Source organism: Pseudopipra pipra, chromosome 14, assembly GCF_036250125.1.
Source record: "Pseudopipra pipra isolate bDixPip1 chromosome 14, bDixPip1.hap1, whole genome shotgun sequence".
NCBI lineage: Eukaryota > Metazoa > Chordata > Aves > Passeriformes > Pipridae > Pseudopipra > Pseudopipra pipra.
Window position 1 is genome coordinate 796,272 of NC_087562.1, and position 25,163 is coordinate 821,434.

At 46.1% G+C, this 25,163-nt stretch overlaps 2 protein-coding genes across 5 annotated transcripts in view; one reads left to right on the top strand and one right to left on the bottom strand.

Moving 5' to 3' along the window:
• Positions 1 to 333: 333 nt before the first annotated feature.
• On the top strand, positions 334 to 17,871 carry B3GNT9 (UDP-GlcNAc:betaGal beta-1,3-N-acetylglucosaminyltransferase 9). Of its 2 annotated transcripts, none has more exons than XM_064670635.1 (3): positions 334 to 691; positions 7,410 to 7,452; positions 8,258 to 17,871. In XM_064670635.1, the coding sequence occupies exon 3, from the start codon at positions 8,321 to 8,323 to the stop codon at positions 9,566 to 9,568; it is 1,248 nt and encodes a 415-aa protein (XP_064526705.1). In that variant the 5' UTR covers positions 334 to 691; positions 7,410 to 7,452; positions 8,258 to 8,320; the 3' UTR covers positions 9,569 to 17,871. The 2 variants fall into 2 exon arrangements, with proteins under 2 accessions (XP_064526705.1, XP_064526704.1); XM_064670634.1 differs by lacking the exon at positions 334 to 691 and adding an exon at positions 3,455 to 3,741.
• PHAF1 (phagosome assembly factor 1) overlaps positions 17,106 to 25,163 on the bottom strand; it is a 33,607-nt gene continuing 25,549 nt past the window's right edge. The window contains exons 13-18 of one of the 3 annotated variants that reach the window (XR_010434234.1): positions 24,679 to 24,722; positions 22,714 to 22,757; positions 21,305 to 21,363; positions 19,736 to 19,808; positions 18,825 to 19,288; positions 17,106 to 17,192 (exon numbers count right to left, since the gene is read on the bottom strand). Coding sequence is in view for 1 of the 3 variants with exons in the window: in XM_064670633.1 (XP_064526703.1) it covers positions 19,199 to 19,288; positions 19,736 to 19,808; positions 21,305 to 21,363; positions 22,714 to 22,757; positions 24,679 to 24,722 (310 nt within the window). In the remaining 2 variants the exon portion in view is untranslated. Of the gene's footprint in view, positions 17,193 to 17,256; positions 19,289 to 19,735; positions 19,809 to 21,304; positions 21,364 to 22,713; positions 22,758 to 24,678; positions 24,723 to 25,163 lie in introns of those variants that run through there. The other 2 variants (XR_010434233.1, XM_064670633.1) reach the window with 2 other exon arrangements.

Sequence of the window (25,163 nt, forward strand, 5' to 3'; positions counted from 1 at the left end):
ACTCCCTCCCATTATTTCCCTACTAGGAAAAACAGCAACCAACCCCCAACTGGGTTTTACTTCTGAGCTGGACCCAACCTCAGTTTTTCAGTTTGACTCCTTGCAGAGGTAAATACTCACAAGGGGATTAAAAACTAAACAAACAAAAAACCCCAAACTGCAGAACGAAAAGAAGAAAGTCAGGGGGAAAAAAATTAGCGCGTTTCCTATTGGAAAAAAAAGTTACGGGAAAAAAAAGAAAAAGGCGCCGCACCTTCTGTCGGGGCTGAGGGACACCCCCGGCCCGGCCCGGCCCCGCTCCCATCACGTGTCCGGGCCTGGACCGGGCCCAGCTCCTGCCCCGGGGCCGCTGCTCCTCCCTCGCTGCCGGCACCGAGCGCGGGAGGCTCGGGAGCGGCTCCGGGAGCGGCCCCGGCACAGGCGGCCCGGCCCGGCCGGGCGGGGGCGATTCGGGGCCGCCCCAGAACGGCCCGAGCGAACGGAGAGCGGAACAGAGAGCGGTCCCAGCTCCCGGAGCTCCGCTCCCAGCTCCCCGAGCTCCGCTCCCAGCTCCCGGAGCTCCGCTCCCAGCTCCCGGAGCTCCCGGGCTGCGCTGAGGGCGCGGGATGTCCCGCACTGACTGTCCAGATGTGCCGCCCTGGCAGGCGCTGCCCGGACACGGCGGGGACGGATCGGCGCTATGGAACGGGCTGTGAGTACCTGTGTGTGTCCATCGGGGTGGGCTGGGGGAGCTGTGCAGCGAGCGGGGGGACCTGCAGACTGTCCTCGCTGCTTCCCTTTGCCTCCAGCCCGCGGCTCTTTTTTTGGTTGCCTTTTAGCTCTTGCCATGCTGTACGTGCAGCAGCCGGAGCCGTGCTGGGTAACACGGCAGGGTCGGCTGAGGCTCTGAACACGCAGCCTCCAGCCTCATACATCTGCTTTACACTGTACCTTCCAAAGAACTTTTCAGTTGTTTTTACAGAAGCTTGGGGTTTCTCTGCACAGTGCCTCCAGTGCTCTCAGACTGGGTTTCCTCTCAAGCAATAACACGTTCCAGTGGTGGCACGTTACATTTACAAGCCATTCCTCATCAGTAAAAGGACACGAATCTTTCCCATGTTTGAGCAAAACACAGGAATTTCCAACCTCTCGAGTGTCACAAAGATAGAAAGAAAACAATTCAATCCCTGTGAAATGGGCAGTCACCGATCACATTTTTAAATAGCTTTTGGGCAGATTCTGATAAAATTATTGAGATTAGGGGGGTTCACCAGCACTTGCTCCCTTTCCCATTTGTGTCTGGGTGTAATAATACATCCATGCTAATGCACTGTGATTGCTGGGGCTTGGGGCACGTCAGGGAAATTATTTATCAGATCAGAAGAGGGTCTGTGAGCTGAAGAGGCAGCAAATGCTATGGCCTGGGGAGGGCTGGGAAAGGAAGGTGGTTGTTTCAGTGGGACTGTTTCTTACCCCTTCACAAGCCTGCAAGGCTTTATTCTCCTCCTGGGGCCAAGAAAAATGAATGTTTGGAAGAGAGAGGGCAGGTTCCTCACCCTGTGCTTGGCTGCTCAGGAGGGGCCCATCTCCCCAGAGCACTCAGCTGTGAGCTGAGCTCTCTGTAATTCTGAAAATCACGTTACCAGCACACCAGACTGTGTCTGAACTTAGGGAAACACCTCTCGAGGCTGCTGAGCCTGCAGAAGGGGATGGTGTGTTACCTTCTCCTACCCTGCAGGCAGCTGAGCAGTGTTAGAGCCGTGGTGCTCAGGAGGAGCCGCAGTTTTCCCTGTTTGCTGGGCAGCAGCTCATCCTGCCCAGGCACTGCCACAATGGCTCATCCTGCCCTGAAAGGGCCACAAAACATCAGGCACTGCTTAAATCCAGCAGAGCTGCAGCCCCCAAAGTGTGCCACGTGTACGCCAGGACTTACCCCGGGTGAGCAGGGTGACAGGAGCAGCATTGCCCAGAGGTCCTGGGGACTGTCGGGCAGGAGCTGGTTCTGCCCAGGGCCAGCAGGATCCCAACCTCCTTCTGCCAGGGCACCACAGTGGGGACACTGCAAGTTCCTTCCTGGGACCCCTGTATGTGAAAACAGACATCTCAGCATCCAACTGCTGCCTTCACACAGCAGCTCTGCAGTTCCTCTGCATTTAAGTTTGTACACTCCATAAAGGTGGGGTGGAGAGTAAGAGGAGGTGACAGCAGTGGCCGTTTGCAGGGGGTTACCTGACTGTGACTGGCACTGTGAGGGCAGGGCTGGCAGTGCCAGCAGGAGAGACTGCAATAAAATGGGCCCAGCCAGCTGGGAAGCTGAGCAAACCACGTATTTAAGGACTGGGGCAAGCAGATAAATAGGGCCCCCTGTCCTGTAACAGCATGGATTTCATCCATTCATTTGCTCTGGCCTGGAAAAACAAAAAAAGTCTGAAAAGCAGCTCTGATAGGGAAGTTGGAAATTGTCTTTGGAGCGGGGCCTGCATTTTTGTTACCTGCTTCTGCAGCATTTGACCCAACAGAGCTTTTGCCTCCAGGTGCTGCAACAGCAAGTAAGAGCAGCAGTGATGGCACAGTGCTGCCACTGTGGCACTGTCCCAGTGTGTGACAGAACCTGGTGTGCAGCTGGGCACTGAACCTCTGCCCCTCTGTGCTGTGTTCCTTGGGCTCTGCTTCATCCCCACCTCCTGGGATAGCTCTCAAGACATTCAGCTAATTAAATCCTACAGCCTGCTCTTGCTTTGTTTATAGACTTCAGAACTTCTAAGCAGCTGAATGAGATGAGCTTTGTTCTGGTCAGGCAGCACAGCAGATGTTTTGGTTACTCCATTTTTTAGGGCTTTGCATTAACCAGTGTACCCAGGGGCATCTCTGTATTTCGGCCTCCTCTGTCTTCTAGTGCAGAGGATCCAATCAATCAGCATCACTTTGTGATCCTGTAACTCCAAATGAGACCTCTTCACAAACACCCTGAAATGCAAAGAGGAGTTGTCTGGCACCAAAGCCACTTAAAGCAGTAACTTTGAGGAGGTTATTGACTTTGCCAAGGGGGTGTGCCAAAACAAAGAAACAAAAAAAGAAACCAGGCAGGAATAAAACCCATTACATGACACCCAAACACAGAAATGGAAGACAGCTTCTTCCCCTGCTCCAACACACACAGCTATTTCTCCCCTTTAAATGCTTCTAACACATCTTAAATGGTTAAAGCCAAGTTGTTTCATGCATGTTTTTGTGTGGGGGGCAGAACAAACCCGGTGCTGGGAGCTGACACATTTCTCTGTGGGTACCCCAGAGCCCAGGTGCAAAAATGAAGTTTTGCCACCACAAGACCCAAACCAGGGTAACTCAGCTGAGAGCTTGAAGCCTTGGCCTTTGCCCTTCAGATTTCTGTAGAAGGGTAAGGGAAGGATGGCAGCTTGAAGAGAGCAAAACCAGTGATCCTTACCCAAAACAGAGTGCTTCTCATGTCTGTGTGTTCAGCAAGACATCTAAACTAAGCTGGTGCAGACACAGAAGTCAAACACTCTGCCAGCCCTCAGGGGCTCAGAAGATGGGACCAAGGGAAAGTCAGTGGGAAAATGCAGCCTCCCTGCAGGGCTTCAGGCAGGGCAGGCTTTTTGGTGCCAGCATCCTGGTCTGGGGGGATGAAGCTCATCTGAACACATCTATTTTACACAGGTCCAGCTGCAGGATGGGCCTAGGCATTATTGTTCCTTGAACACTGTCAGGACTCCTCCTGAGGCAGAGGAACAGCAGCACAAGGTGAGGAGAGTCCTGGGAATTTGCTTTGCTCTTGCTGAGGGAATGAGGATGGAAAAACTACTGGAAACAAGGCAGGAGGGAGACATGCACTCAGACCTCTCCCCTTGCAGGCCAGAGCCCAGGCAGGTCTCAGTATCCAGCCCTGGGTGTTACCACATGGCTTTGTTCTCATGAAAAGCATTCAACCCACATGAAATGAAAACAAACACCCCAAACCTGAAGCATTGCCCCAGAGCACCCCACCAACCAGAATTTTACAAGCTTCCCTGATGATTACAAAAAAAATCTCCTCAAACCCATCACTGCTGGATCCCACATGTGTTCTTTAGATCACTTTAGAGAGAAGCAGGTGAGACACCTCCACCAGCAGGCCCAGCCCCACGTGCTGCATGGCCACACAGTGCATGGCCCCTCTGCTGCCCAGCCCAAACCCACCAGGGGCAGCTCCAGGTCAGGAGGGAGCCAGAACACTCCAGGTGGAGCTGGGCAGAGCTGACCAGGGACAGCCAGGGCGTGCCTGTGGGATGGATGTGCCCAGAGCCAGGCTGGGAGTGGCCAGCAGAGCGTGGTGCCAGTTTGGGACCCCCTGGCTCGGTGTAACCCCATTTTCAGCTCACCTCACTGTCACAGCTGCTTGTCCCCAGGTTGGGTGGGTCAAATAACTGCTCTTCAAGGCACAAAGCAACGTGCCAGAATCACCATTCTCGACTGAATTCGAGGACAGCATCCAGAGACTTTTTCCCACCTTGGCCCTGAACAGAAGTGCCAAGTGCTGGAGGGGTGATGAGTGATGCAAGGGAAGGAGATTTCCAGGATGAGCTCAAGGCTTCACGTCATTCAACTGGGAAAGAAGGATTAGGAATTTTTGTTTTAAATCATCATTTAACTGCTTTTATTGCAGCTGTTCTTGGCCATATTTCAGAATCCTCCTCTCACATAAATGAAAACCAGGCAGAGGACTGGGCCTTCTGCCCGAGCGTGCAGCAGTGCAGGTCGGATTCCTGCCTGGATGCTCACCAGGGTGCCATGCCCAGCTCTGGCCACTTCCAGCTTTCCAGCCTTTTGTAGCCTCTTGGGCCACGCAGGCTGTGCCCCACTTGGCTCTTGCAGCACATTCCTTATTTATGGGCTCCTCCTGGACATGGGACCTGTCAGCCTGCTCCCCCTGCCCAGCTCAGCCCTCTCACATCACTGGGGCTCACAGCCCCCTCCCTCCCCAGGACCCTGCTGTCCTGGGGGGACAAACTGCACTGTCCCAGTCAGACCCAGGATCCCTCTGCATCCATCCCCAGGCAGCCACAGAGGGACAACTGCCTGCCTTTCCAAGCCCAGAGGACACGGGAGGCAGTGCTGGCAGCTGAGCCCATGTCCCCTGAGGCCCCAAGGGATGCAGCAGCCTGGGAGCCCAGCCCAGCTTCACAAGCTGGATGGAGATGCCCCACAAGGAAGCAGAGGTGCCTCTGCCTTGGATGCAGATCCTCAGGGATATACTCAGGGATATGCTGTGCTCAGAAATGCTCTGCTGTGCTCACACCCCTTTAGTTTGGCATCAAGTATTTCCTGCTCACTTCAATAGCCCTGTAATTTTTTTCCCCTGGTGTCAAGATGGATGAATAATCTTTCTGGCTTTAGGACATACCAGAGCACTGGCCAGAATCATCAGTCCCTCTGTATTCCAGAACAGGACAGCTTTTCCCACACTGCCATCCATGGATAGAGCTTACACCTGTGTAATAACCGAGGGTATTTCCTTCCAAAGGAAGAAATATCTAACAAAGACTGGAAAATCCATATAATTAGATCAAGGAATCACTTCAAGGGCTGGCAACTTCATTTGAAAATGAGATGTCTGTATTGAGCACTGAACTGTTTTATTTCAGCATGGAAATCACCATTTCAGATCCTTTACTTTCAATAAATGAATACACAGAAGAAAATCCGGGCTATCAGCCCAGGCTTGTAACAATTCAGGGTTTTTCTTGGCTTTTCCAAGGGCATTTATTGCCAGAGTCTGAGATACTGGCAGGATAAATCTGTAAGCCATGGAAATTACGAGTTTCATGACACACACAATTTATTCCAAACCCTTGACAATAAAATTAAACACAGGAAAGAGCCAGGACTTTCATCCAGCTCCTTAATTACCATCTGGAGTCTGGCAGCTGAAATAAGATCAGACTTTTCTATAGAAAAGAAAAAATAAATTTGCTATTGCTGTGAGAGAAGAGATGGGACTGCACAAGGAGCTCAAGGGGAGACACGACCAGCCCAGTGCAGTCAGGATCTATCCCACTGGGGATGTGCATCTCCCACTGGCTTCAGAAACCACACACACAGAGCTGCACAGCACCTCAGTGCAGCTCCTTCCAGCACAACACAAGGACCAAAGATACCTCACTTTTAGTTCTTATGAACTTTTTGAGACAGGATCCCTATTATAGGTATCTCAGTAGCACCCAGCAAAAACTCTTGCTTGTGATTAGGCCAAAGGAGGACAGACTCCTTCTCCTCAGCAGATCCAGCTCAGTGGCACATCCTGGGTGCAGTGAGACCATCCCTTCATGTCCCCAGAACTTCTGGAAAATTATTGAAGGCGACATGAGGGAAAGCCTGCTGGGAACCACATCTTAACCAGGAAGATTTAGTGCAGGACTGGGACATGTTGGAGTAACCAGGACCTGCCGGGGGGGGGTTGCATGTGACAGATGTGAAATGCAAACACATCCTCTACGTGTCACAGGGACTGCTTCATGAGGCTGAAAATAGTTATCAGCCAAGTCATGTGCCAGAAAGAACATAAACAGAAAACAGATCCTGAATAGTCTAAATATTTTAACAACAATTTACAAGAGGTCTGAGGAAATTCTACACTCCTGCTATTAGAATCAAAGCTGTGCCAGTTAAAACATCTGCCCAGGCTGGGAGAGGAGTGAAAGGTACAGGGAAAAGAGCCAACAAAAGAAGAAAACCCCAGTGGTCTCTAAGAGAGGCCAGAAAAAGGCAAGAAACAAGGCCTGAAGAAAAAACCATTGTCATCAGGACGAGGAAGAAGTGACTTTAAATGCACCAGAGCCTTACACCAAGGCACAGACCTGCTGTTTGCCAAAATAAAGGTTTCAGAAACAACGGAGACAAAGCAGATGAGGTCAATAAACATTTTGGAGCTGCACTTGAGAAAAAGACAGGTGATAGCATATGAGGATGAAATCCTCTCTATTTCAACATAACTCAGAGAAGCAGTTAACCAGTAATGAAAAAGCACAATATTAAAATGATGAGGTCTGAGTAATGTCCATCTAACAGTGTTAAAGGGGCTGGCCAAGAAACCAACCAGTGTCATCATTTTGGTTCCTCTAAGTCTTGAAATGTTGCCCAGATCCCGCAGGTGCCACGTGTGAGTGTCACACACTGTCAGGGGGGTATAAAACACTTACATGCACTTGGGGGAAAACCTTTGGGTGGAGCTAAACTCAGGAACTGCTCCTTGCTGAGGACTGAAGGGACTGTGACTGTCTCTGCCCTCTGCACAGCTCAGCTTTGGCTGCTCCTGCACTGGGGACAGAACCTGCCTGTGCTGCTGCCCACGCCTGGCCAGCTGCCTCCCTGAGCTGGTTACCTGCTCCTTGCTGCCTTCTTACTGCTCTTCCCTTGTTATTTTCTGTTTGCAGTTGAAGAACTGATGGAGTAAGACAGAAGATCCCCAGGAAGAGGGTAAGTGAGGAATATCTTGTGTTTCACAGGGCAGCCCCATCTATCGTACGTGAACAAAACGTTCCTGACCCCAGGCTCTGTCTTGCTTCTGCATATTGGGATTTATTTCCCCACCTCTTGCTTAGGGTGATGTGGCAGAGGAAGAACACCTGTGGCCCCTTCTAACCTTATTAATGGAAGTTATTTATAATGGTTTAATATTTTATAAAGATTACTGGCAGGAAAAGCGCCCTGTGTGCATTCCAGAGCATGCCTGATGTATTCATTTTGAATATAAATCACTGTAGGTTCAACAAGAGCTGGCTCTGTATGCAGGGAAACACCAGCAACACACTGCCACTGGAGAGTCTGCCCCTCAGCTCTGGGCCTCCCTGTCTTGAGTCAAAAAGGGTAAAAGCAGCAAGTAACAGTTACAAAGCTGGGGGAAAAAGAAAAAAGTAATGACTTATGGAAGAATGGCACCGTTCATCCTTTTCCATCCTGCTTTTCCCAAAGCAGGGAAATCTCTGGAACAGCAAAACGTGTTCAGCAGCAAGGGATGCAGGAGGAAGGGCTGATTTTGGGTGGTGCTTAGAGAGTGGTTTTCAGGATGAATGATGACTGAACTAACCAGGTCACAGAGCTGGAGTGCCAGGCTCAGGGTCAGGTTTGCAACCCCATGGGCAAGTTCCTCAAGGTGTCTCAGTGCTTGTCTGAGTAAAACACACTTGGCTGCTGGTTTTTTTAAATGATCTGTCAGTTAGTCTTTCCTGCATGCCCCAGACCTGCCAAATCCCTGCTGCTGACACCCTCTGTTTATTTACAGATGGACATTGGTGCCAGGCAGCTCAAACAAGGCTTTTAGCAGTCCAGGAACACCACAGAGACAATGAGAGTTCGCCTCAAAGGGGATGTGATCTGCACCCTCCTCCTGCTGGTAGCACTTTGCTCTTTACTCTACTCCCAGCTGGAATATTTAGTCCGGGCAGGAAACAAGGAGCCAACACAGAAGAAGCCTCCAGCAACCCCAAAAGTATCCTCAGATCCCCGAGCACCTCAGAGACTGATGCCAGCAGAGGCAACAGCACCCAGACCCCAAGTTACCCCTGTCATTAGACGAGCAGAAGTGGCCAAGAACAGGGTCCAAGCTACAACTCCCCCCCCGCCGACTGATTCTGCCTTCAACTTCCAGCACTATCTCCTCAACAAGGACAAGAGGAACTTCAACCTCCTCATCAACCAGCCCAGGAAATGCCGGAAAACACCTGGGGGGCCTTTCCTGCTCATTGCCATCAAATCGGTGGTTGAAGACTTTGACAGGCGCGAGATCGTCCGGAAAACTTGGGGCAGGGAGGGTTTGGTGAACGGGGAGCAGATCCAGCGAGTGTTCCTCCTGGGAACACCAAAGAACAGGACAGTGCTGGCCACGTGGGAGACCCTGATCCACCAGGAGAGTCAGACATACCGGGACATTCTGCTCTGGGACTTCATGGACACTTTCTTCAACCTGACCCTGAAGGAGATCCACTTCCTGAGCTGGGCTGCCGAGTTCTGCCACGACGTCAAATTCATTTTTAAAGGTGACGCCGACGTTTTTGTCAACATTGAGAACATCGTTGATTTCCTCAAGAGACACGACCCCACTGAGGACCTCTTTGTTGGGGACATCATCTACAACGCCCGTCCCATCCGCGTCCAGAAGAGCAAATACTACATCCCAGAGACCATGTACGGGCTCAGCATCTACCCGGCCTACGCGGGGGGAGGAGGGTTCCTGCTCTCCAGCCGCACCATGAGGAGGCTCTCGAGGGCCTGCAGGGAGGTGGAACTCTTCCCCATCGACGACGTCTTCTTGGGCATGTGCTTACAGAGAATCAACCTCAAGCCCATTTTGCATGAAGGATTCAAGACCTTTGGCATCGTCAAGCCTTCTGCTGCCCCACACCTGCAGACCTTCGACCCCTGTTTTTACAAGGACCTCATGGTAGTTCACAGTCTGAAAGTCGCCGAGGTCTGGCTGATGTGGAACCTGCTCCACAGCCCACGTCTCTCCTGCACTCAGAAGAAGCAAGTGAAAAAGCCTTTCCAGTGGAAAAAGAAAGCTCAAACTACAGCACAAACATCACCCCTGAGATGATGCAGGCAGACTGCAGCACAAACACGCAGCAAACCAGCTGAGAAAGGGAACCTGGAGCTGGTGCAGCCCGACAAACCAACTGCACAAGTATTTTAGCACATCTTATTGTTAAGAGAACACAGCAAACAACTGCAGGAATTTGCCCAAATTCCACATTTGCACATACATGTCATGTGGGTCCTCCTCTATTAATGAGTCCAAATAATCATAGCAATATATGTAATTTATTATTATTTATTAGGATTATACTAGTGCTTAGCAGGACACTGTGTAAAAGGACATTGAAAAATGCAGTCCTTGGAGGTTTTTCAGCATTGTTAGAAACGTGAGAAATGAAAGAAGATACAAGGTAAGAGCACAGACACCAGGGAGCACAGGGATCATTGTCAGCTTGCTACTTGACTTGGACTCATTGACAAACGACCACACAGTAATGAGGGCAAAGGAAATCAGGTCACCTCAGCGTGGGCTCAGCTGGAATCACTGCTGCCTGGCTGCTTTTCTGGAGGCCTTGGGAGAACAACTGGGAGCTGCTGAAATGGGGCCTGTATGGTGCAGACTGGCTGGATTACAAGGAATCAAACTGGGTGCTGAGGCTGGCTGAGCACAGGACAGGTACACAGATAACTGGGAAGGAACAGACTTCCAAAGGGCCTCTAAAGAAGGACAAGAACTTTGAGCTGATCCCTCTAAGCCTTGATCTTCTGTTACTCCCAGCACTCCTCTGCTCAAATACCTGCTCCACTGACACACTCAGCACTCAGAGGGCCAGTTTTTGACACTTCCCTGAGCTCAGGCTCTCTGCACTGTGCTGACTGACATTCAGTGAAAACTCAAAAGTCATCCAGCAGTTTTTGATTGCTCTCACCAGCTGATCCACATCTTCAGAAGGTTTGACTCCAGAGATCCTCTGGCCTTTGCTTTTAAGGGTAAAACCACACAGAGCTGCTGCTTGCGTCACATCTGGGAGCTGCTTCAGACCAAAGAACAACTTGTCAATGGACTGGGCTGCTTTCTCTAGACCTCTTGCTTGGCACACAGGCAGCTGCAAAGAGCAGCCAAGACTTTTCATGCTGCTGTGGGAGTCGTGAAGGGGAAAAGTACTTTTCAGACCAAAGGGCTTCAGAATAAAAGCCCGTCTAAATTTACTGCAAGAAATCAAACCCACAGAGCAATCTTTCTGCTGGGATTTCCAAGGTCCAGTCAGTAACTTCTTAACTATTTTAAGCATCAGGCAAGAACACTGGATTACATGCTTTTTCAAAGAATAGTGAATACTTTGCATTTTGTTTTTTCCAACAGTAGACTACCTTAAAAGAATATCCTTTCTTTAGACATCAGAGCAGAAGTAAATTCCTCTAAATCAGGGTTAAAAAGCTACTAAATTCATGGGGCAAAGAGCCTGAATTAACCTTTGATACTGTGTTTGTTAGTTCTTTTGCAGTTTTTTCCCTTTAAAAAAAAACAACTCCTATCCATCAGAGAAGCCCCAGTGCCACATGAACACAGCTTCAGAGGAAATTACTATCAGTCATAAACATCCAGGAAGCTGCTGTCCCTTGAACAGAGCCTGCAGCAGCTGCATTCCATCCCTGTGTAGAACCTTCCTCCCCCCAGGCAGCAGTTCAGGCTCAGTGCTTGTCCCAGCTGTGCACACCACGGAGCACTGGGACACTGCTGGTACCCACTGGGACATTATTAGCAACAGTCTCACATTTTCTTCATCTTCACCATGAATTTAAGCCTTACAGTAATGTATTTCCAAGGAGAGGTCAGCTGTATAGGAATCAAAAGATTCCTACATTTGAGATCTTTTCAAGATGTGATCCTGAAACACAAAATGCTCATGTGAGCTGCACAAGGAGCTCTGCAGGGAGTGGAACTAAGCCAGAGCCTTGCTGGTGGGAGAAAGTCACCCTTGCCCCTGTCTGCTACCACGTGTGATACTTGTGTATTTGTGAGCTTGTACAAGAATGTATTACCTGTGATTAGTTTACAGTTTTGGAGGTTATTTATACCATAATTAAAAGACAGCATGCAGACATGCCTCTGGATGTTGGAGTGAGTCTGTCAAGAACACCTGCACACACGTTGTAAGACTGATACCACAGGGATTCTTCAGGAAGACATTAACATGAAAAATACATTATTCATTATTTCGGATAACTTGGTCTTTCCTTGTGCTGGACTTGATTTAATGGCAATGACAGAAAAATAAACATGGCTTACCTTCCCATTTCCCACAGGGCAGCTGTTCAGGTTCAGCAGTCCTTAGTAAGGTCTTCCTTTTAAGCCTGGAGATGCACAGATTGGCTCCTCCCTCTATACTGTCTTCAGATCTGCAATCTACCACAACACAGCAATAATGAGTGCATTTTGTCCCAGATCAAAGTTGCTGCCCAACATCTGTGTTGACACAGTCTGTGCCAGCACATACCCTGAGAGCTGGCAGAGCCCAGACCAGAGCAAACTGTTTACTCCACTGTCTCAGGCTGGGGAACAGCTCATTTCTTTTATCCAGTGATTACTAAATCGAGTCTCTGTTAAGGAAAGATACATCTGCTTTTGTTCCCCAGCCTCTGCTGCATGGCCTGTTTGACCTGGCTTCAAGTTCCCATTTGCTTCTGCAGTTGAGCAGGAAGTTCCCAGCCCTGTGTGTGAGCTCTGGGGATGCTGGAGAACAGGGCTCAGCCCCTGCAGTTCATGACATTCTACTTACTGCTGCAGCAGGCAAAAAATCTTGGACTTCACACAAGCTGGAGATTGTTTCCTAGAAGATGAGGGTCTTTTCAGAAAATCCTGTGTGCATGAGAGCTGGCAGGAAGGACCCTCTACTGACTTCTCTGATGCACCTCAGAAAAACAAAACCATCCATTTCAGAGTGACATTCTGAGTAGCTTTAATTAACTGGCTAATTCAACACACCAGTCATGTCTGCTAAAAAGCCTTGCTTGGCAATTTTTTTTCACGACTAACCCATGATGAGAAAACATAAAAACATCCCAAGTGGGTTCCACCAGTAGCAAGAAAAAGCAAAGCAGACTTTCTCAGGACAGGCATAGACTTCTGAAATTAATAAAGTACAGTAGGTTTTATTGAATCCCAGGGATCCACACAGAGTCATGTTTTATTCCTACTGTACATAAGTAGCCAGATTTGGTCACTCTGACGAGCAGAGCTGGCTTGAACCTCACATTCAACACCTCCGAGTGCGTCTCTGGACACGGGAACTGGCAGTGAGTGCCAAGATCCGTCAGTCAGTCAAGCCACTGCAGGCTCAGCACCATCAAACAGAAAGCCAAAGATGGCTTGAGCAATGGAGTGGTAAAATCTTGTTCTTCCTGTCTGCAGTTTAATTATTCATCTCTCTGCAGCAGGTTCTCGGAAGCAAAGCCCAACTGCAAATTCAAACAGTACAAAATAATCAAACAGCTCCGAGAGCCCTCACTGAATGTTAGCACGGGGAACATTCCCTGGAGAGTGCTGGAAGACCATCAGATCAGAGAGAAAGAGTCCAGCCCAGAGCCCAGCCTGAAGAACTGCCAGTCTCCTGGGCTGCACCTCTTCCAGCTGGAGCTGCAGGTCTCAGCAGCCCAGAAAATGTCCACATTTCTTAACGATGCCACTGACTCCATGGACAGTGTTAAAAACCAGTAGAACTTTTAAATACAACTTGTCACTACTTTCCAGGCTTATGGTCAGTAAGAAAACCATAGTGAGACATGAGAGGGGAAAGTAAACCCCAAAGAAGCACATCTGAGTCTCTCCGAGAGTGGGAAACAGCTCCCCCACCATTCCTGACCAGCCCAATGCTCCCTCCAATCCATCCAAACCCAGCTCACGGATCTTCTCTCTCTCTCTCTCCCTCACTTTCCCAGCCCATCTGTTGAGAAGCCCTGTGCTAAAAACAGGGGAAAAGTACAAAATAACACAGGTCTGCAGTGACAGCCTTGTCCCAGGGGCTGACTGAGCTGAGTGGGAATCAAGGCATGATATTAAAACAAATGGTGTCTGTAGCCATGGGAGCAGAAGAAAGGGGTGAAATGACCTCCACAGCCTCTATACTTGTGGGTGCAACAGAGCTACCAGTGAGGGGTGGGGTGAACTCGGGATTTCAGGGCTGCAGTTCTAGGAGAGACGAGCAGAGGTGAAAATACAGTGAATCAGAGTGTTTTGATTATTTAGTTGATTAGACTGCACATTGCATAATCATGCAGGGGTTTTTGTGATTGGTATTTACACTAAATGTCTCTCTGAAGGATAATAATACTGGCATGAAACTTATGCACTCAGTGGAATATCTAGTGTAGGTGTGAAACATTAAGGCATTTAACACCAGCTTCCAGAATTGCAATATGCAGTACTTTAAAATAACTGAAGGAGTAACATTTAAAGGGGAATTCATTAGTGTATCAAAGAGAAAAGATTACATGAAATCATTACAACCAGTCCAGAACAAAAGTTACTGTTACAATGCTGTCTTACACCACAGTGAGTGACCTGCTCTGCAAACTCCAGCTTACCTTTCCTGCTGTTTCGAGCACTTGGTTTTCCCAGATTAGGAGAAGGAATGATTTTGCCTGCTGGAAAAACAGACATCCCTGCAAACACCACAAAAGCGCTGGATGTAAGGTTTGGCAGACAGAACACTTAAACAGTGACTTTACTATTTACAGCAAAAGTTCACACAGGTAAAGAATATATTTAAGTTGCCCCCGAGCCCCCCAGGTAACACAGCCCAGCAAAACCAAATCCCTTCGTGGTGCAGTTTTCACTCTGAACTGGTTCCACCATGGCCCGTGACAAAACCCCCTGATTCACTAACTCCTACTCACTTCTCCCTGTTTTGCTTCGACCTTCTCTCTGAAACATCCTGGGCCACTAAAAGAACCTTTACATGAAAAGAACCAACCAGAACTAACTTGTACTTTAACTCCCCAGGCACACAAAGTGAGGCATTTACTTGGCTCCATGTGCTGTGTCAGGTTATGTGTGACAGAGTCACAGAGGAGGCTTTGCATTGGTGTACTCACAGTAAAAAAAAAAAAAAAAAAGAAGAAGAAAAAAAAAAGGTGTTCATTGGGCAAAAGTTGAAAAGGACCACCTGTAACTAGCATGGAATAATGTTTCTTACAGCATGACACCAAGAATTATTCCAAACTCAAAGACTTATGAAACACAACCAGCCCATGTGAAATTGTGCCAAATCAGACAACTTGGTCCTTGCCCAAACACTCTGAAGCAAGAAAGCACTGAGGGCTTGGGCACAGCACTTCTCTCCAGGAAGAGCCACACTGACTCACACCTGCAGGCTCACTCTCAATATACACTTTGAGCCATCAAACACAAAACCTCACACAAGTCCAACTTGGCAGTGAAGTGACTAACAGGCTCTAACAACAGGTAGAAACCCATGTGAAGTGGGCAGCAACACCCAGGATGTCCCTTTGGAAAACACCAGCTGGCCCCTCACCTCCAGCCAGCCCCCAGGAACGATGAGTCACCATCTTCTCGGAATGCTGAGCCCCAGGAAAGATTGTTTTAAACAGGTTTGATGGGAGCTCTGGAATATGAACCATCATGAGCACATGAATCAGTTCTCACACACCACCTGATTACTATTCCAGCAAAAAAATCTGTTTAGAATTACAAGTGTGACAGCTCCCAGCAACAGCAGATTGGGTTTTCTCTACAGGAACTGCATTTTGGGGAACAGAGGGTTCTAGTATTACACAGCAGCACTGATCTATGTAGCACTGCCTGTAGTCTTCACAGGAGCCCAGGGACTGCTTGCAGGCCTGAAGAACACAGGAAGAAATGTCAGCTTCACCTCCAAAAGAAAGGCAGTTTTATTAGGTGTAAACAAATGAAATTCTGTGGAAAATAGTGCAATATTCAAGTTAAGCAGACACACACACATAAACTCTTCATTTCTTTACAAAGGAGGAAGGCACACATCAAAATATGCACTGTGTGTTTTATTAAAAATGCAATTGTACTTAACTTTATATCAAACAGTTTTATCATATGAAACCAAAACGATGGACCAATGCACATGTTGCCAACATGCAGGATCTGTATCAAACCACACATAATTCTGAGAAGGGACAAGGGCACCTGCTGAGATGGGATCTGATGCAGCCCAAACCTCATTTCCTTGGGAGGGGAAGGTGATGATCCCCTGGCAGAGCTGGAGGTGGCACACACTGCACCCTGAGCAGCCCTGTGCACAGAACACCTTCTGGGTCACACAAACTCCCTTGTGCCAGCCCCTCCTCCTTGTCACACTCCCTTCCTCACCTTCTCCCCAGAGTTCCTCTGTTCCCTGCTCCTTGCTCTCTTCTTTCTGGTGCTTCAAAACCACCATCAGTCCCCTCCACCCATTCCTAAACTTTTCATGCCAGCAAGTCCTTAGCTGCTCCTCAGTAGCTTCCCTAATGCTTTAGCACAGGAAGAGCTTGGCTTTGTTCAGGCCAAAGAGGAGCAAACATCTCAGAGGAGTGACCTGGGAACAGCTGCATTCACAAGGGAAGGGTGAGGGAACCCAGAGGAGCTGCTCCAACCTCCCTGGGTGCTCCTTCAGATCTGCCTCTCCCCAGAGTCAAAGGCTTTGTGCTCAGCCCAGCAGCAGCCAGCAGGCAAAGCTGCCTTTTATTTTTTTGTCTGTGCAGAGAAATTTTCAGTATGAAGGGACTGACCTAGAGAAGAATCTGGGTTGTCAGGAGAGCACTGTTTTAGTCACTTGGACACACGGGAGCATTACAAGTGAAGATGGGAGTCCCAGGAGTTGTTACACACCTTTGGTGCTGCTCCTGCCCTAAGGCTTGGGGTGCATGTTACAGCAGCAGGCCTGACCTCACTCTTCTGAAGAATTTCAACTGAATATGCTTGAGAGAAGGATCTTGGCAGCATCTGCATAGCCATTAGTCAAATATTCCCATCAAGGATTTATCTCCTCTTGCAGCTTTTGTGGAGCCTTCATTAGAAAAGGATTAATAAAATTAATTGAAGTCGGCATCAGGATTGCTGTCATATTTTAGCAACAAGAATAAGCACGCCCACCATCTCAATTCAGAGATCACAAAATCCTGCAGGAGCACACTGAGCCAAGCACTAAGCAAGGTCATTTTACACTCCAGCACCCAGGGATGTGCGAGGAGGGCCAAGTGCTGTACCCTGCATTACACAGCCAGTGTGGAGGAACAGAAACAGGAGTCCCATTCCTTACGCCCTGTCCTTACACCTGCAGGCTCTGCAGACTCCCCGTGCTCTCCTGGAGCACCTCGGGCAGGAGAACACAGGGTGAGAATTCCCATTTGCTGCTGTCACTGCAGGCATTCCCTCCCTCCCAATGGGCAACATTCACACTCCTGGAAACTCCATCCATCCCCATGATCCCAAGAGCAGACAGGAGCAGAACAACTGCCCTTGTGAGCACGGTGAGAACCCACCGGGCCATCCCCCAAAGTCACACCGACCTTCCACACCTCAGGCCAACACTTATAAAACACTTTAATGGATCTGCCAGGAAACAGACTGCAAGTTGTTAGTTACTGTTTCTTTGGAGAACACACTGAATTGGCTATAGAGGAACAACACTAGTCAGGTACTTCAAATATGATCTCTGAAAGACAGTAAAATAAAAAGAACTATTTGATAAGAAAAAAAAAAAGCAAGAACATCCATGATTTTATTACAAAAACACCCAGCAACTGTATTTAACACAAAAACAGTAACTGAGAGTCTCTTTTTATTTTTTCTTTCAGTGTACATGCTCATTATTATTCCATTTAATTTACAGAAGGGCTATGTAAAATGAAATTAAAATTAGAGAGGAAACAAAAAGGAAGGTTGAGGCATAGAATTTTCTTAGCAAGCAACGATCACGGGAGACAGCACAGATTGAACAGGGATTCAACAGGAGTGACACCTAGGGATAAAGGTAAACAGTAACTTTTTCCTTATCCATTAGATTTTCCATGGGGCTTTTTTGTTTGTTTTAGCAAAACAGTTTAGAGTATCACAGTATACAGGAAGACTAAATGGCAAAGAACATCTCACACACACACACATTTATCCCTGCTACTGGTCCAGGATCCAAAACTTCAGTTAACATTCGATTTCCTATCTCTCATTCATTGATAAACTATACAGGATTACACTGTACATGGAGTTAAAATTACAAAAATGTCATATTTACAAAAATCTGTACACACATAGTAAAACTCACAAAATTGTCATCTATGTATCACAAGTTGCGACACCAAAATATTAAAAATGGGATAAAATTATACATTTCTCTTGTCCATTTTTAAAAAGGGTTCATTGTTTCAAAGACAGACCATCTATTTCTCCCAAATAAGACTGGTAAGAGAACTAGAAACCTAAAGTATCCTCCTGGGATAAAATGTCGCGAGCAGCATCTCCCAACTAGAAAGAAGCCTCTATCCTGTCTGCTGGGGTGGGGTGTGCAGTTAGCATATATGTACAGAAATGGTGGAACTACAACAAGGATGTCTTTGGCTAAACCTTTGGCATAAATTAAAATCACACATCAGAAGTTACAGAAAAGGTTTTCCTGGTGATGGCAGAACTCGGGGATTTCTGTCTGAGATACCATTATATACAGCTCCTCTTTCTCTAAGGAAACAGAGTAGGAATAAAGGATTTTGCAACAGAGGCAAATGAGGCAACATTATTTCTTTGTGAAATTTTTCACTAGTATGAAAAATTGTATCAAATCTTTTCACTAAAACATAATTCAATCATAGAAACAACTTCTTCCAGAATTATTTTTTTTTTTGAAACTGCGTATGAAAAAAATTAGTAAACCAGCCATGAAAGAAAAAAATTGTATCAGCATATCAAGTACATATTAGTGCAGGAAGGTGGATAAATCTGATCCACTGTATAAATAAGCTTTATGCGCAGTGTACATTAAATAACCATCACACCCCACTCACACCCAGTACACAGATGCTCCTCAGTGAAGATAAACATTTATCAAGTAATTAAAGTGTATGTAGTGCAAATGTTACAACCAAGTATTATGCACATGCTACTTGCTTGGTTTAAAGTTACACAAAGATGTGGTGCCTGAAATCATGGACATATATACATCCTTGTCACACTTGGTACAATGTCCTAAGCCACAGAAATACCGATGTGTTTATATCTATATATATATACACACACGTTTTTCTTAAAATGTGACCACCACATCAATACAGTAACACAAACAGACTAAAATCAATACCTGCTTCCAGATGCTCCAAGGCTCAGAAAGTTTGTGCTTCTAACTCTTGCAGTCATTATGTGCCCCTCTTCCATTTCCCCCTTCTGCCAGCTGAGAAGGGGGGACAGTCTCTTCAGGTCTGTGCTGCATAGGATGAGGGCAACGGAGAGGAATAAACGACGGCACAGGCACCTAAGCTGCTTTCCTCCAGCAACAGTTCCATGCCCCATGATGAAGGGTTGAGAGAATTCCCTCTCCACACCGCTCCTGGGTGGAAAGGCTTATTGAAAAAAAAAATAAATCATAACGTGCTTTCCATATTATAAGTGGCAGCAAATCAAGGCACGCTGTACTAATTGTGTAGCATTGAGATTAGCTGACTCTGCAGGGGAGGCTCACTGGGGGAGGTCCGACGTCCTCAGCTGGCTGCTGGGCCGCGTGGGGCCGTACAGGGTGACAGAGGCTATGTGATTATTCTGCATCACCTGCAAGGGCACAGCAGGACAAGGGCGAGTTAAAAGCACTGGTACAGGGAACAGAAACCCAGAAGGGTGAAAGTGGTGAATATGGAACTGATCCGCCCGAAAAAAGGAATCCCAACGCCAGAAAGCAAGCGCTTGGCTGGTTCCCAAAAACAGTGTCTGGATTTCTGTGACACAGCTAAACACCAGCATGCTCCACCACTGCTCAGAGCCACGGCCATGTACCTCCCGCTGGCACGAGTTCCAGGTGACAAAGTTCCAGCTTTAACATGCAAATGTACAACCTCAGAGAAGAGCTTGGAAAGTCTCCTCTTTCTGCCAGTGGGCACTAAAAATATGGCCACTCCCAAGCACTGGCTTTTATCACAACGGGGAGTAAAAGGCCACCCATAATAACAGCAAACTCTTCACTCTCCCCTGCTCAGACAAAAATAAAGGTATTTTCCTAACCTCAAAGATCATTCGTTGCAGTCCAAAGCAAAACGTTGACCCAAATGGGTTAGTGTTGTTCGGAGATGATGACCTGGGCAGGAGAGAGGGGAAAAGAAGAATTTAAAAATGGATGTGTGAGGATCAGAAACCCCTCAGGGAAGAAGAACTACTCAGTCATGTAAGGTAAATTACAGCATCTTTATCATGGCTTTCATCAAAAGAAAGTAAATCTACATTATCCCACTGCTAGACTCCAAGTGAGCCAGAGGACAGCTCTGCTTGATGGCAGAGCCATTATTAATACTCAGGGAGAAAGTAATCAAAAAGCTACTAGTGACCTCTACAGGAAAACTCTCTTGCACTTCACTTGAACAGGAAGAACCCTAAAAATAAATAGACACACAGGAAGACAGAAGCACCATGTAACTTATTACACGTACTTTTTGTGCAAGATCCTTCCCTTTATGTCTCAGCCCCTACCATAGGTATTTACCATATATAGTCGATTATTTATATTTACTATATACTGTCTATTAATCCATGGGTTTGAGCATGTAAAAAAAGATTACCCTGTAAGATGCTGAAACAGAATAAACCAAGTTTTACTAAACAGTATTTTTCAAGATCTATGGATCACTTGCCTTTCAGCTATTTCTGACATTTTTGTATCATATATTGACAATGGCAGACTTCTGTTGACTGCAATGACTTTTAGATTACAGCCAAAAAAACCCGTAGAAAATATTTACCTCTTGTCCTTTCTTGTAAACTGCTCAGTTTTTCAAACTGCATTCTGAGCCATTTGAGATGTGCTCAGTAAAGTGCTCTCTGGTTGAACTACTCTCTACAACACAGATGGAAAAACTAGAAGGGCTCTGTGTCATCACTATTTCACCTCACCTTTACTTCACTGACATGGCTTCTGCTCTAATCTCACTGGCATAAGACAGGAGTAAAGGGGAACAAAGAGCACAGTGATTAAGGGGAAAAAAATAAATCAAAATCCTGTGAAAGTCAGATGAAAATACATTGTTTGGTTTATTTGAAACTGCTGTAGCATTTTCACAGTACCCATTGCTTACACTTGTCCTGAGACAAAAATCATGGTTTCACATCATAAAATGATAACTCTGCAAACAGAAATGCCCATTTAACCCAATATCCAGCTCAATTCAGAGCAAATTTAAGGACTATTGTATTTTCAGGCAGCCTAAAATAACTGTGGAACAACCATGGTATCATATATACCAGCATATCCATATATACTGTGCTGAACAATATAGTGTTGAAATGCCTAGAAAAAGTAAAAAACCTCTGCACTATTTATTACTTATAAAGAGAGAGACTGTTTTATATGCTGCTTAGCTCTTCTCTGGCTTTAGCAGTTCAAAGGAATTTTGGAAATGCTGTCATGCAGCATGGCAGTTTATTTCCTCTGAGAGTAGCTATCTGGTCTGGTTAGTGGCCAAAAACACCTGAATCTTTAACCAGCAAAGTAGTGCAAAAGTAACTAATGCAATAAACACTATTCCTCATCCTCTGTTATCAGCTCAATCCCTGCTAAGCAAAATAAAGAGAGATTTTTACCTGTGAAGTACCACTGGCTTCTCTACAGGGTGCCCCAGTAGATCCTGAATACTGTCCCACTGTAAATACATCAAGAACTTTGTGTTAAAATAAGGCACAGCAAAACACTTCTTTTTATCTAGGAAGAGTGTTAAGTACATTTGTTTGTGACACGCTCATTTCCCAAATATCCTCAAGGGTTGTATTTACAGAAGTATTTTGTGACTGGAGCCATATTCAGTAATGGAACTATCCATTACTAAGGCTAGGAGTTTCTCTCAGGGTATTTCTCATTATTGTCTAAAAATAGCCTGGAATTAGAATTATTATTATAAAAAATTCTATGGGTCTTATAGGCAAAATGTAGCTGGAAAGTCTTGTAGCATTTCAGGAGCACCTCAGAGAACAGAGCAGCTGTGGGGAACTTCAACAAAATATCCTCTTACACACCTTTATAGAAGGGAAAAATACCACTGCTACTACCTCTCCCAAAAGTCTTCCCTTGATTTAAGCAACAAGACTGAGGAAGAAAGCTGCACTACTTAGTAACTGGGAATGCCCAACAGTTTTCCTCACTAACCAGAATCTAAGAAGCTGCAGTTTCACACACAGGACTGAAATAAGTCAAAGCACTTTGAAGGGTCTAAGTGATCAAACCAAAAAGCACAGAATGGCAGCTTCCTGGTTGCTGGCTCCAATTTTTCTTCCCAGTATGGGACCCAAAATTCACCAAGGAAAGCCTTCGTTTGGCACCCCAGGAGCCAAGAGAGCAACACTGACCTTGGCTGAACGTTAACTGCAGACACATTGCTGGGGACAGTTTTTGAGAAGCTTTTCAACTTAATGTAGCTCTCAAATATGCAGCAGCAAGGGCCCAGCTGGGAGTTTCCTTTAGGTGGAAAGGCTAAACAGTGTCCAAGGAGTCTGCTGTCACCAGGAGGTGTCACACTGACAGTGACATCTTTGTCACGGCTGCCTGAGGAACATCCCATTGCTGGCACCCTTCAGAAGGAAGTGGAAGGGCACTGGACTGTCTTGTTAAACCCTACATGTCCTCAAGAGCTCTCTTTAGTAGAACAGCTCTGAAAATTTTGTTTAGAGACATGTCTTCCAGCTAACATTCAGCCACCACTGCTGTCATTTCCTGGATCACTTACTCTACTGTTCTCTTTCCACCTGCAGCTGTTAAAATGCAAGCCATGCCATAATGCAGTAATTTGCTTTACCTGAAGAGTGCAATGTCTTCAATCCCTAACACACCAAACTATTTAAATCACAAAACATACTCTAACTTCTGGCCTTCAACTATTCCATTTTAAAACAACATGATACCACTGCTATAATTTCTTAAGAGTGTATTGTAAATTTGGCATAGATCATTTACATGGTTTAAGAAAATAAGGAAAACACTCAGTTCTGCACAGGCTTACCTTGCTGTATGTTGTACATGTTTCTGTTTGTGAGTCAGCACTGTCTGTTGAAAAGAAACAAAAAAGCTTTTATAGCTTGTGCTTGAAAAGTCCCCTATATATTCCTTTATTTTGAGATGTTAGCTCAGGTAGGAGGAGACATAAATCTGTTCATATACAAATTTACTAGCCTTTACCAGCAAACAGAATTGTCAGTAACACTGATTAAATGCCAGTTAAGGTGTTTAAACAAACCTGCCTATTTCCAGCAAGTTCCCAGTTCTAAGATTACAGATGTGTAAGCTGTAACTCCCAGGGAAGAACAGCACTGTAAAATAAACTCCATCTCTCTGCACCAAGTTAACGGGCCTAGAACAGCCACTTGTGGAGATAACAGGAGTGTCACTCATTAGGTCCAAAACACTCCACTGCACTTGGAAAGGATGCCAGCTAAGACTGGCATTTTGAGACCCAGGAGCTGGCAGGCCTGAAATCAGCTAAAACACCCTCTTTCCAAACAAGGATGGCAGACAGCTTGGGAATTGCAGTCTGGCTAGTAAAGAAAGCTGCAGGTAAGGACAGCACTGCATTTACACTTAGAGCCTTAAAAAGAAACTGTGGTGGTTTCAAGCACTTTCATACATGTATTTGAGTACTCTAAATACTGAAAGCACATTCCCACGCACCAAACAAGTTGAACACAGCTCTTGATCAAGTTAAAGACCATTTGCTCCTCTTATTTTCCACCTGCTAAATAAACATGCTCTCTGTGTGAGAGTTCAGTGTCTGTGCAACTTGAACTCTGGCTCTCAATTTATCGTCTGGTGTTGAACTACAAAAGGGAGTTAATAAAACTGCATCAGGCACTGCCACCAGAGGGAAGAAGTTGGGCTTCTCAAAAAGGTTATAACATCTGTTTACAACTTGTTACATGTCCTGAACATGAGCTAGAGACCAGAAAGGCAAGTTAAAAATGCCAAACAAACAAAAAACCAGACACATTCAGAAGAAATTCATGATGCTACTTGAGGTGAATGAAATTATTCAGAAATGAATGCTTTGAAGTACTGTACAATAACCTAAGGCAAAATAATTTAAAAAGTGAGAATTTTCATGCTTATTCTCTTGGCTGAAGTACAAATCAACTTTCATATAAAGCTTGTATACACAGCCATTGTTTGTTCAGGTTTTTAATCCTCCATATGCTCAAACTGCTGTGACAGCCACAGGAGAGCTAAACTTCACACAGGAAAGTGCTTTCAGTGAAAACCAATTGGAACAAAGAAAGTATCCCTGGCCAAAAACCTAGCCAGCATGTGGTATTCCCAGGATAATCAACATACCTTCCCAGGACACGTTCATTCCTACATGGAAGGAGTCAACTTCAATCACTATAATCTTCAAACAGGGTTCCCCTGCTCTGTTGAGATGAGTTACATGCACAGAGCTGGGGACATCTCAGTACCTTGCCTTATATATGTATTTTTTCAAGCAGAGATTTTCAGGTGACCAACAACAGCTATATTTTGTTTACAGCACACAGAGCCAACGTACTCTGGATGTTTATTCTCATTCCCAGCTAAACCAGTTTATATTAAATATCACAAATAAGCCTTTCAAGAGCAAGCCAGCACTAGATCGGTGCACTGGACAGATGAGCTCAGACTGACACTGCCTTACAGACTTTGAGCCTCCAGGTACAAGGCAGTGGATTTTAGCTGAGGGGCAGCATTACAGAAAATCAGTGATGTTGCAGCAAATATTTGTGTGCTCCAAATAAGTAAACAAGGTAGTGTAAGTAAAATCAGAGAACTGCTAACTTGCCCTGAAGTATCTTTTCCACTGAAATAGAAACCTAGTCCCAGAATTTCTCCCCTGCCTCAATGACCACAGCATCCTCTGGCAAGGAAGGACACATTGGAAATGAGAAGTGATCCTCCCTCCCCTGGGAGCATTCTGAGGCAGGACAGCAGGGGAAACACTCACCTCGCTTAATGACGAGGGGAATCTTGAATTCACAGCGATGGTAACTAGAAAGTGCAAATGGTAAAGCTGTCAGAAAACAGAGGAGCCAATAGAAACTGCACAGCCACAGACTCCTGGCTCTTAATAACCCACTTTGTGAAGAGTCACATGAATAACAAAATGGAAGTGAGAATCTATGATAGCAGATTAAGCTCTCACTTAGATCTTCTACATCAAAAAACGCAGCAGCCTAGAAATGTCCTAGCACAATTTTCTAGAGGACACAAAAAGTCCTTCAGCACAAATTACTCTGCTGTTACACAGAGAGGATGGAGAAATATTTAGCTTAGAAGCAGCACTATAGATTTCTCTGTCACTAACTGCTTTAATCAGACATCAAATCGCTTATTCTTTGACTCATATTCCTCCTCTAAAGAGTTTACATTTAAAAAGTATTGAAAACATCTTCAGAAGCATGAGAGAATTTTTTTTTAATCACTAACTGA

Coding starts and splice junctions, on each gene's coding strand:
- B3GNT9 (XM_064670635.1), top strand. CDS start 8,321: ATGAGAGTTCGCCTCAAAGGGGATGTGATCTGCACCCTCCTCCTGCTG.